Here is a 12,798-nt window from a genome sequence, read left to right on the forward strand (position 1 = left end):
GCCGGGCGCTTGCGCGCAAGAACAAGGTAGCGAACGAGGCACACTGTCACACTTTGTTCTTAAAGTAGCGTAGGCGGCGCTCCGGCTTCCATTGCTGACACCGTCGTTGAGCATACTCTACACCTTGCTGTATATACCAATGGTTTGACAGAAATGCGGGTAAACATACGGTCTGCGCTTCACCGGGAAAGTTGTGGTAAGTGGTACGGCTGATCCAGTGAGGTCGCCGAGCATTTGTTCTACGCACTTCCCTCAGGCTTCCATCCTTTTCTATGTTGCAAAATACGGTTCATATATGCGAGATCCACTTCCCAGGATGGCTTTAATATACACCGGGGCGGCTATTTCGGTCATGAGTATTCACTTCAGATGTAGGCTAAGACAAGCACACATCTTTTCCTGAAGCAACTGTACTTAATTTAGTGCAATGACTGGAGATTCGGTGTGTTTTATCGGTGGTTGTGTTGTCACTGTTTCATTAAGCGACATAATGAAAGAAGATAACTTTTTCCGGGGGGCTCGTTCCTTTCTACAGACTAAATCCGATTTTTTCACACAGGCTGAAAGCGCAAAACACGAAGACAGAGAAGAGGCTTGACACACATGACAATAAAGTTTTTTCGAAAACAATAAAGTTTTTTCGAAACAATAATGTTTTTTCGACAATAAAGTTTTTTTCGACTCGACTCGACTAGCCTCTTCTCTGTCTTCGTCTTTTGCGCTTTCAACCTGTGTCATGCCAAACCAACAACCCCAAACATCTACCCTAGCAATCTTTTCAAAGTTTAGTCTACATACTAAAGCCGATCTTTTTAAAAAGCAGTCGAGGTTGTTTTGTGTCAAGTAGACGACACGGAGATTCAATTAAGCAAACTTGAACACTGGTTCGTAAGACCGCTTTATCTTAACTGCAAACGGGTTTACTGGAACACACACTTATTAGTTAACGACACATGAGAACTCTTTAGTAGCAGGATCACCGAGTGACACTCTTGTTTCGCTCACAAGCACTTCCGGTCGAGCACTTACTCCCGGTGTTTTCCCAATAATTTTTTCAGTTTTTTGACAAGTATAGATCTATGTTTCTGGCTCAAGTTAAGAGTTACATTGGATACATTTCATATTGGAGCAACCTTGAATTAAGAATAATTAACTCTCAGAATAATTAATGAAAATAAGTTGATTGAGTTCATTCAAAGATTTTGAGCCGTTGGGATCGTTGCAGCACCTGGCGGCTATGTGCATGTCCCAACTACGCGCTTCTTTTTACGGGGCCTTCGAGATCCGCTTCGGCAGCGCGCGAAACACAAAGTGAAGGCAGTGAATACATCAGGGCACACGAACGCCGACGTCGAATTCCACCACCAGACACCGAAGTGAGGGGTTAGGGTCGCCTCCAAAATTATTTGCATCACTTGTTAGCACCATTGAGAGCATTTTATAGAGAAAACGTTGTTTAGATTTCTTTACTACTTTTTATTGGCGCTCCAAGCAATGTTGTATGTGGTCCACTGGCCGCTGCTCGGCTTCGTAATCATCTTAGCCTCAAACGTATCTTTGGTAAGGCAAGGGCATTTCTTTCACGACGGTTCTTAGGGGGTTAGCTGGTTCCTGAACATTGTGGCAGAATAGCTCAGACTACAGGGCACCGTTACGTCCTGCGTGTTTCACTGTCCCGTAGCTTGCACTTTCCTACCATAAAAGCTTTTATCTGCGCTGTCACCTGCCATTAAACTATGGAACTATCCTTGTGGCGATATCGTCGTTTCCATCACAAACCGCGAGGCATTCTATGACTGCTTACTTGAACTTTTGACGCTGACTTAGCTTAGAGATCTGGATTACCCACTTAACTATGTTCCTGATGTGTTCGCTCATGCGTATCGTTGTAGTATTGTATAACCTTTCTGTATTCTAGTGAGCAACCTTGTAGTCAAACACATGCGCGAGATCGAGAACGGGCGCAGATGGACAGCGCCCATCCTCGTTCGCGCCCCATGTGTTTGTGTTCATTAAGCGCTGTGTATTCTAATGGATCCGTGCCAACGAGATCGCCCCAACACCCTCTTAAAACAACTTTGTAGTATTTTAACTTGTCTGGAGTTACTTCTATTTCCAGGTATTTACAAGCAATAATATTCAAGTATGCATATTTAACCGTTTCGAGCGTACTTCTTGCTTATTTTTCACATGTGTATGACTCATACTTCAATGAGATAAAGAATGCTTGAGCACGGCGTGTCGTTGAAGCCAACGTTTCGACAAATCGTCTTGTCTTCTTCAGGGTAGAGAATTCTGGGTAGGCAATGGCTGGCTTGAAGAAAGCAAGACCGCTTTTTCAAACGTTGGCTTCAGCGGCATCCCGCGTTCAAAGATATTTCATATCGTCACGCTTCCAACTTCACCTGAACTTCTGCCTATTTGGATATGTTGCTTCCATGTCACTCAAATACATCGCTTATACATACACATACGTATCAGATACATATAGCAGTGCGCTTTTCAGTGTGTATAGCACATATTTCCTTTTTTGTATTTGACACCGTATGTTATATTTAACAATGTAACGCCTCCCTTACAAAATGATCCGATAGAGAACCTGTGAGGTATTGTGAACAAATATGTTACCACGTCTGCATACAGGTTTCTTTCCTTTGTACATACGCGCACACTGATACCATAAGATGTCGCCTGTAGGCGATCTACAGCTATTTGTCAACTCCGCAATAACTAAGACCGATGAATCACCTCTCCCTTTCTTTTTCTGTGCGTTTGCAGCTTTATCCAGATTACCGTTACTAGCATCACGCCGCGCGTCGCCAAGAACCAAGGCGCAAGCTGTGCGAGCAACCTTTCGCCAACGCGGCACCATTTCATCGATGTCCCTTCACCCGGCCGACTACGTTGTCTTCTGCGTCCTCACTTTGTTCAGCTTGGCCCTTGGTCTGTACTACACCGCGCGCAAAAAGAAGGAGAAGGGCAAGACACCGCAACCACGGATGGTCCACTTCCGGCAGATCGAGACTGCAGCATGAAGAAGTGTTCCTGGACGGTCGCAGTATCCCGTCCTGGCCACTCGCCATATCCTTGCTCGCATCAGTGGCTACTGGCGTTGGCGTTGTGAGCCACTCTGCCCACCAGTACGCGTACGGCTTCAACCTCGCCTGGAACGTAGCTGCCATCGCGATGACGACGCCCTGCACTGTGTACTTCTTCCTGCCAGTTCTATACGAGCTGAAAGTGACGTCAGTGTTTCAGGTTAGTTCACATGCAGAATGAATTAAATAAGCAGGAAACAGTAACTTCCTTAACCGCCGCGTGCAAACAGTTTCTCTGTGTGAATAAACCAGCAAATTGCTAAACTTGTGTCATACCAAAGCGTATGAAATAGAGAGATAGAGAGAGCATATACGCAATGGAAATGGAATAAAGGCTGAACAATTAACTAGACATTGGTCACTTGGCTAGCATACACCGGAGACTGGAATGAGAGTGAAAGAGAAAGAGAGCAAGTTAGCGCCTTCCCTCTTTCCGTTTTCTGATCAACTTTAATAGTGACCTTGCACATGTCCATTCTACTCGCGTTCGTCCTTAGGCGCTGAGCCGTGCTCCCAATTAGGGTTGCAGAAGTTGCGCCTTTTCCTTCCCTCAACCTCTCCTCCTCCTCCTTCGTCTTTGTGAAAAATATTGTGAAGCGCACACGTTTTTAAGTATGAATCGCTACCAACTCGCTCATGCTTCTATGCTAGCGTAACTTGTACATTCTCCGTGCTGACGAGGACATCGGATGAGATGGCCTTACGCTGCACGTACAGTTAGTCAGTAAATGTAATTGGGCAAAGGGGTTCATCATCATGCATGTGAGGATGTGTTTTAAGGACGAGGATGAAAGGGAGATGACAAGGCACATATAGCGCACCACGTTGCAGCTGAAGGAATAGAATATTCATGTAGAGCGTGGTATAGCGTCCATTTGCGAATGCTGCTGCTGCGATTTCTATGACCACCAGGCATGATGAGCTCATTAAAGAGCCACCGGTCGTCTGCCAGTAGCGTCTTGTTGGGGATGCAAAAGGAGCACAGACGAGCCTTGCGGGCCGTCACTCCTATGAGATATTTCTTCACGCAGAAACATGTAGGAGGACGGAGGAGAGACCCCACGTTTAAGAAATAAAGTTGGTCAATAAACGTAGTCGTGTGAGTGTTTAGCATGATGAATGAGGGAATGCGCTTAAAAGACGGCGACGGGAGGTAAATGCGGCACACACTTAGCACAACCTACATGCAGTTTAAGAACTGAGTGAGTCCTTCAGAGCCTGGCTTGTCGCGACCGCTTCGATGTGAGAATCCTACTGATGTAATTCCCATTACCAAAAACAGCAGGCCTGTGCGGAATACGCATTAAAGTCACAGCTTAAGCTATATATATATATAAGAGCTGTTTTTCTAGAGCCCGTTGTAGATTATGTTGGGATGACTACAGCAAGTGCAGTTTCAAGGTACCCACTACGCCCTAAATCGTCATCCTTTTGCGAAGTACAAAAATACCCGCTATGATATAAGAGTACCCCTATGGGTGTTTCTATGTACGCCTTCAAGAAATGATCAAGTACGCGAAATCAATGGTGTCGGGAACTGTAACAAAACGAAAACTTGGGCCAGTTGGTTGTACTTCATATTTAGTGTCAGCGCTGTGTTTCCGTTTCGCTTCTTTTCTCTGTCCGTGTGTGCGGTTGCGCTGCCGGTAAATATGATGCCGGGAACTGTCTTGCCTCTTTCAACCTATATAATAGCGCTCATATTGAAAGGGGGATCCGGACACCAACCAGAATAATTTAGGAACAAGCGTATTTTGTCCCGACCTTCACTTGGCCCTTCAGGAAACTTATGCCCCGTATCTAATATTCAATATTACTCTTGAACCAGAACTAATGACCTCGTACCACTTTAATCTTTCGCAACACTTTTTTATGAATATTCTGAAAACCGAAACTAAGTGTCAAGCACTTCCGGCATGCATACCGGAAGCGCTTGGATGATAAACAAGAGTGTCACTCGTTGCCAGCGCCACTAAAACGTCATGCGGCTCTATTTATACTGGTGCATAGATTAAGAGAGAGATAATAAGCTTTAATGAAACTCCAGGAGAATTTAGCCTGGTTTATCGCCTGGCCTGCTACTCCGAGTGTTTGGTGATGACTATGATATCTAAAATGATCACATACTCACATGCATTGCACGTACAGTTCCAAGTACACATTTATACACATTATTCACAAACATTCGTAAGTCGAGTAATCCTCAAAAACACCAACAGTGCTTCTGTGTTGCGCATCGCACAACCGCTGTCTTGCCGCGGGCAAAGAAGGTGCCGCAGCTCCAAGCTCAAGCCGCTTTGCAAATGGAGGGCTGCCTTCAGAGTCTTTCGTACTGCGTGGCAACGGGAACAGTCACAGAGGACGTGTTTTAAGTCTTCCCTCGTATTACAGCCTAGCGTGAATTGAAGGTTATCGCGCAAGCGTAGACAGTCCTAGCGTCCCAGGGGTCTAGCGGCATGTTTCAGAGCAGGGAAAATCAAGATTATGCATTCTTCTCGCCCTCGTTGGCTCTTCCATGCTACAACAGTGCCCTCTACGACAAACTGTCCACCCTTTTTCTCTGTTTTAATCTTTCCATTCGTTGCAATCAAGCGTATATTTCGTTGGCTCTTATCTCTGCGGACGATAACGAAACCGGTGGGAAAGATATGGTAAAGCTGGTGCTTGGCACTGCATCATCTGGAAGACTTGCTCTATTTTAGACAAAATATATCGCGTCGTCATAAAAAAAACATGAAAATACGCCTTCCGCAGATAGAAGTGATTGCAGCTTAAGAAACGGCAAAAAGAGTGAGTGAAGCTTGCCTGATACCTCCCTCTCCTCGAAAGAGGATTCTGGGCCGCGGCGCTCGACGCTCGCACGATCAGCTTCAAATCGTGCTCGACTACACGTGGTGCACGTACGCAAGTCCGACTACCCCATCTTGTGCTTGAAGTATTTCGTATAGGCAACGTCAAGTGGTGAGTGCAAGTTTCATCTTGCCTGGTTAGTCGTTGTGCCATATGAAAGCTACACGTCAGTTCTGTTCTGCGCATCTGTCTGTACTGTGTATTTGCATCGCACCATATACTTCGCTGCAGATTCCGCGCGAGCGCACATACCAAATCACTGGGTATTTTTTTTTAATATGGTTGTCAATTTTCTCAGATGCTGCATCATGTGCAGCTCTGGCAGCGGAGTCAGTACGAGCATTCCCAGCTATACCACAGTGACCTGGTAGCCGCCTAAGTACAACATGGTGTTGTTGTTCATGTTGATCTTGTTGATCTCGTTGATGATGTTGACTAGTTGACCTTGCGTACGCGGTGATTTCAGAGACTGCAGGGGGGGGGGGGGCTCGTGAGGGGGAGAATATTACCCAGCAATCGGGTCTCCTCACTTGAATACTGGATGTGTTGCTGACAGTTATAACGCTACAGACTACTTGAGCTTCCGCGTTACACTTTGCTTACTGCAAAAGCATACAAAAACACGAATACAGGGCATCGCTTTAGGCTCAGAGACCTGCTTCACTTTTTAGATGTGAAGCATCTTATAGCTTAGTTCAATCCCGTGGTGGTGGTGGAGTGCGGCGTGACCACACTTACTGCGCATGCGCGAACCCTCTCCCTTTACCCCTCTCCCCTTTCCCCTCCCCCTCTCCACTTCCCCTCCCCTTTCCCTGTCCTTCCCCTCTCCCCTTTCCCCCCACCACTCCTCCTCTCGGAAAACATGCTGACCAGGAAAGAGCGGTCCCTCCTCCTCGCACTGCGGACAGGTTCCGTCTGGCCTGCTGAGCGCCGGCACCGCCTCTCCGGTGCGCCCTCGCCCCTCTGCAGTGACTGCGGAGAGAGGGAAACCATGGCGCATCTCTTCCTTTCCTGATCGGCCCTCTCCAGCCACCGCGAAGCGCTCGCGCGTGCCTTCAAGCAGCTGGGACTTTCGTCTGCTACGGTGGATGACATTCTGCACCCGGTAGGATCAGCCCATCGCGTGCGCCCTGCCCTGCGCGCAGTCCTCAACTACTTCGAGGCTACGCAACTGACCGACCGTCTTCTCTGAACCACGCCGACCAAGCCCCCAACAGAGGAAACTTCCGTGTTTCTTTTCTTTTTTTTTCCTCTCCCCCCAGTCATGTGTTTAACTCCCCCAGGCCTCCTCCTCCACTCTAACTCTAACTTCTCCTATACTTTTCTCCCCTTTCCCCCCAGGTGTCGAGGTTGTGGTATCCTCGCCTGAGAGACAGTTACTGCGTCACTTACCCCCACTCTTCACATAATTTTCCCAAATAAAGAATCTCTCTCTGAAACGCGGGCTCTACATGCCGAAACAGTGCTTCGCGTCGCCTCATGGTCCCCTTTAGCGGGAAATGGTGTGATTGTTTTTGTTTATCTTGCGTGGAAATCTTCTCTGGGGTAGTCAAAAGGCTTGAAGAAATTTAGGGTGTTTTCAGCTCGCACAGAAGCATTCCTAGCCGCAATATTATTGCGTTTTCTTAGACAAAAGGGATCAATAAGCACGAAAATTTGACGAACTCTTTATAGCATTCTGTGGAATAAAATCCTGGCTGCAGCAGTGTCATCTCAGTGCTGCAGTGTCATTGTGTGGTTCATAGTGGCTCATATGCATTTAAATATTTGCAAATGAAACACAGAAACACAGATCTCCAATTTTTTTTTCGCGGTCTCCTACAATGACGTCTCTCATGCACTTGAGCGAAGGCTCCTAACGTTAAGCCCAGGAAACATCATGTTGTATAGTAATACTGCACTTTAAGACAATTTAGGCGTTTGTTGATTCCAGCTATATCTACGACGATACGGAAAATGGTATTATCCTTAATTACTTCACAACCTATACCATCGGGCAGGCGGTTGTATATTCTAAGTAATGGTACATACCTTCTAAATTTAATTTCCTTCATATACCTTGTGCCAATAGCTAATCAAATGTATCACTTGACATGATGTCAATGAAGTACGACACTTACTTTAAATAATTGCAAGCGGAAGTGAATATTCTGCATTTATACACGGCTTCGTGGACGGCGATCTGGGCTCCTAATGGAGAGTGTGAAGGGAGTACAAAATGAGGTTCCAAACTTACTAACAAAAACCCATAAACATACAGCACCTTCTTCTTTTTAAAGCATGAACTGCTCCTCAAGAAAGCATCTTGACTATTTTGGCATGCTTCAAGATATTTTTGGATGTCCTGTGTGAAAGGAGCTGTTAAAAACATTTACTACGTAAGCAACCCTAATATTGATTCTTATTGCTTTTTTTGACATTCAGTACCTCCGCATGCGCTTTGGAAACTCCGTGGGGATTTCAGCCTGCTTGATGTACTTCTTCTTCAGTGTAAGTAAAAGCTAATGCTTATTTACTGACTACGTTATTTTATGATTGGCTATTTCATCCTAATTCTTGTCTTATCACAAGCAAAATCATCTAAAAGAGCATCAATTTCTTCTTTAGTCGATAACGTAAATCTATTCGGTACAGTAGAGGAGTCATTAAAACTTCAAAATAGCGTTTTCTTATTTGCAAAGGTCTTGTACATATGTTAGGCGAAATTCGCATTAGTAGCGTTTTTTTTTTTGGTACATTTCAGAGCGCTGCCGAAAACGGTATGTAAGGCAGAGCACATAAAGTAGCATGAGTGAGCCAGTGTACATCGGGGTCATTATCATCACTTTCATGTCCTCTGGGGCACCTCTCGCAATGACCTCCATCCCGCCCTGTCCTTCGCGAGCTGATCCTATTTGATGCCTCAAAACTTCTGATTATCTTCGCTCCGCCTTACCTTTTGCCGTCCCGTTATTTTAGGTATGCAGGACGTTTTAAGAGACGTGTCCGAACATTCCCAAAAATAACGGAAATATATATTTGCTTCCTGCCTTCATAATTGCGTTTTCTGTAGCGACTAGCGACATCAATCACGTCAGTCATTAAAGAAATCAAATGAATTAACATATCTATTAGTCGAGGCGGTTGGTCGTATCAAAGGAGCGAATTGAAGTCCTCTCTGCGAAAACCGTATCGTCACTTTGAGATTCCGAAAAAGCGGCATGTGGCACTTACTGCGCAATTATGAAATTCGACCAGTATCACCGGCGAAGCCAAAGCGCCAATGAGCGTAAATGACATCACTGTTAACGACAAGTTCTGCATTACGTAAGGTACGTGCGCCATGCGTGTTATAATCTCTAGCGCGGCCCGCACACACGACGCGAAGCGTATCAATGGTTGACATAACGACTCGCGCTCATTTTGGGCGTCTTGAAAGAATGTGGCAGTTGCGCTTTTCCGAGTTTCGGTTTCGGTTTCCCAGCTGGAAATGGTCATGCTTTTATCAATGCGCTCAATTCACTTACTATAACGCTTTTTCGAAATCTCAAAGCGGCAATGGACTCTTCGCAGGTGGGGATCCCATTTTGCCATATGACCCGACCGCCATCTCCGCTAATTAAAGCATGTATTAATTTAGTTTCTTTAACTGCTGTCGTAATTGATGTCTCTAGCCATCTTAAGATGTCTGCTACTGCAGAAAAAGTAATTATGAAGGCAACAAGCAAATATTCCATTTCTCTTATCTTTTAGAATTTTCGGACACATTTCTTGAAACACACTGTCTATCACAGATGCATACCACAACTGTTTATTATCGGGTAATGGCTTCTTCTTCTATTTTCTAATTTACTTTCTCGTGCCGTTAACGACACGACAATCCGTTACACGAAGCACACGAATCTCTTAAGTCGTATTGATGAAACAGCCTTGATTATGCACGTAAACGTGAAATTGCAAAAGTTATAGTTTATGAACCCAAAATGACATTGTTCTTTATCACTTCGTACTGCTTCTCAGTCAAGGCCACCTTCGTATGAGACATACTAGGTCTTCGCTTTATAAAGGATACCGAACTTGGGATTGTTGTAGGGTTACAATTCTTTAAAACCTCGCAAATGAAGTTCAGTTGTATTTCACTTTCCTTTCATTAACAACGACAAATTTTGCTGCATTTCAATTTTGCTTCTCTAAATATTGTATAATACTGGAATAATGACAGAATATTTGGTATTATTATACTTCGGCGTATTCACATTTCATTTCTGTAGCAACTCTACGAGCTCTGCACGAATTTTTTCCGTCTGCGCCGCTGCTGCCGAAGCTGTGCTGTATCTTCATCGACAGCCTGTGGTCAGCTAAAGCACAGTGGTTTAGGGGTTTTCAGAAGCTCAGGGTGTAATTGGCTACGGGAACGTCATAGCAATGTAAACGCGCCGTTAGTGAATGAATGAACAACTTTATTTGTCCCTGGTTAAAGGAAAGGGAGCAATGAGACAGACGGGGGGGGAGGGGTGAGGAACTACTTGAAGCAGGCCTCCTCTACCCTCTCAGCCCACTTCAGGATGGTCTTCTGAATGTCGGGCCTCGAGCTGCGCAAGGCCGCCTTTCACTGCTGCTTACTAGCATTTAAGCGTGTCAGAAAAGGGGAAAGAGGGTTCTTAGGACAGCGCCACATGGTGCGGTTTAAGTCTGCTGTAGAAACGGCGCAGAACTTACCAAGAAGGAGAAAGGTAACTGGAGGGATAAATGCGGTGTAGGAGGTAAGGTGGTCATTAAGGGTAACTGACTGGATTCCAAGAGATGGCAAACGCGTGAGGGGGAGACAGAAAATTAGGTGGGTAGATGAGATCAGGGTGTCGGAACGGAACGAAAACCGAAAACGAAACACGAAAAAAACGATATTTTGGACCGGAACGAAAACGTAACCGAAACTTTATCTATTATTTCGTTCCGGAGTGAAAACGAAATTTTTTCAATCGTTTTTCGGTTCACGAGAAAACTTCGCAATCCGGAGCAACCGAGCTCGTGCAATGTGAGCGTATCTTAGGGTACGGCATTAGCGCGTACCCCAGGCAGGAATTGCAAAGCAAAGATATGTTGAAATTGTGCGAAAAACGAAAACAATGGCAACCAGAGATGTTTATATTAACGCAAGTGGATTTTTGCACGCCTGTCACGCAGGCTAGCGTAGAGAGGGCATTGTCGGCGCCGAAGTTTGCTACAGCGAAATCTGTTATGAGATCACAACAGCTGATTTTGGCGCCATAGTTGTCCACCGCCGCCGGTGTCCATGACCGCTAACGCGTGATATAAAAAAAATAAATGAGAAACACATTGCTAGGATCGAATGGGAGTTTAACCCGCGCCCTCTGCGTGGCAGTCGGGTCTTCCACCACAGTGCCACGATAGTGCTTCTATGCTTGCGAGGAGCGCTTGACAAGCGTGAGTGCTGACGAGCAGTGCGGCCCATTGTTCTGTATTCAATACAAAGGCACAAGGTGCCCGAGCGGTGCACTGTTCCAACTAATACCAGCAGATCTAGAGGGTCTTATTCCTCATTAAGCAAATGTTATTTTTCTCCATATTCACAACCGCTTCAGACGCACGTCAAAACTGCTTAGTTTTCTTGAATACTACTTTTGTCAGCATAAAAATAGGCTACGTCGTCATTTTAGCATTAACAGATTTAAGCATAAACAATATTAAAACACCACCATTCGTTCAAACAAGCTGACCATGCAAATACTATAGGTAGCGGGAGAACTGCCCCTATGGGAATTAGTAGGGTGGTTGTACTGCACGAGATATGTAACCAAGCTACTATCCCTCGATCTTCTTGGTAACCTGTTTTGCGTACTCTTGCAGTTCTTAATGCATCTGATGACATCAGCTTTATGGGTCGTTCATTCTTAACTCGATAAAACTATCAAGATGCCTTTCTTACGTGGAGGAATTACATTGATGGAATTGAACTGCCCGGCCATTCCCAGAGTCCGAATGCGCTAAGTTGTTTCATTCCGAGGAATTGAAAGGAATGGAATTGCGGCAAGTTCAAATTCCCCGCAATGGAATTGAAATGGAATGGAGGCGCCCTTTCCGCCACACTGTTTCCCACCCACTGCAAAGTGCTCAGCCATAATTCTTTATCATCATCAGTCACAGGGCAAAGTGCACATAATGCCTTACATATGTGTAGCGTGTACCACGAGACTCCGAAGAATGACGAAAAATGGCACAGGGGGAACTTCTCTGCTTCAGAAGAATTGGGATGATTTATGGCGTAGTGGGTACCTTGCATGTGTACTTGTATTATTGCCCCAAGAGACTCTCCAGCGGGCTCTAAAAAGTCGGCTCTTCCAGCTTTCGTTGTGTCTGTGCTGCGTGTGTCGCGCAGGCCTGGCGATCTCTTTATCAGAACAGCGGTCTCGCACATCAGAGAGTACATTAAATGACGTGCTGCTTCTGGGATCGTGCTCACTCCCTTCACACAAAGCATTGAGCCCACTGAAAAATTCGTATTTGTCTTTTGAGAAAATAAATACAATGACTTTGAAATTAATACTGGTTTGTGCTAGTTGGTAGAAATTCGTGGTACAGTTACTTCCGCTCCTCTGAAGAACGTATTTTACCCTTGTCCTACTTTCCTAAGAGCAGGGCAAGTAACTACATCACAAATCCAATGTTCGTAATGATTACCTTAACTTCAAATTTTTGCATAAAAATACCGTTACGAACCGTTACGGAACGTTTTTTTTCGTTCCGGAACAGAAACGAAACGGAACTTTTTGCGGTGGAACGAAACTAAAACCGAAACGAAAAACATTTCGTTCCGACACCCTGGATGAGATTAAGAAGTTTGTAGGTATAA

The 12,798-nt window shown here is 45.2% G+C and overlaps 1 protein-coding gene across 1 annotated transcript in view; it reads left to right on the top strand.

The window, feature by feature from the left end:
* Positions 1 to 12,798, top strand: part of LOC119406810 (uncharacterized) — an 82,968-nt gene that overhangs the window by 11,809 nt on the left and 58,361 nt on the right. Inside the window, exon 2 of the mRNA XM_037673545.1 lies at positions 3,018 to 3,258. Within this exon, the coding sequence (XP_037529473.1) occupies positions 3,018 to 3,258 (241 nt within the window). The remainder of the gene's footprint in view (positions 1 to 3,017; positions 3,259 to 12,798) is intronic.

This window comes from Rhipicephalus sanguineus, chromosome 10, assembly GCF_013339695.2.
Source record: "Rhipicephalus sanguineus isolate Rsan-2018 chromosome 10, BIME_Rsan_1.4, whole genome shotgun sequence".
Lineage (NCBI taxonomy): Eukaryota > Metazoa > Arthropoda > Arachnida > Ixodida > Ixodidae > Rhipicephalus > Rhipicephalus sanguineus.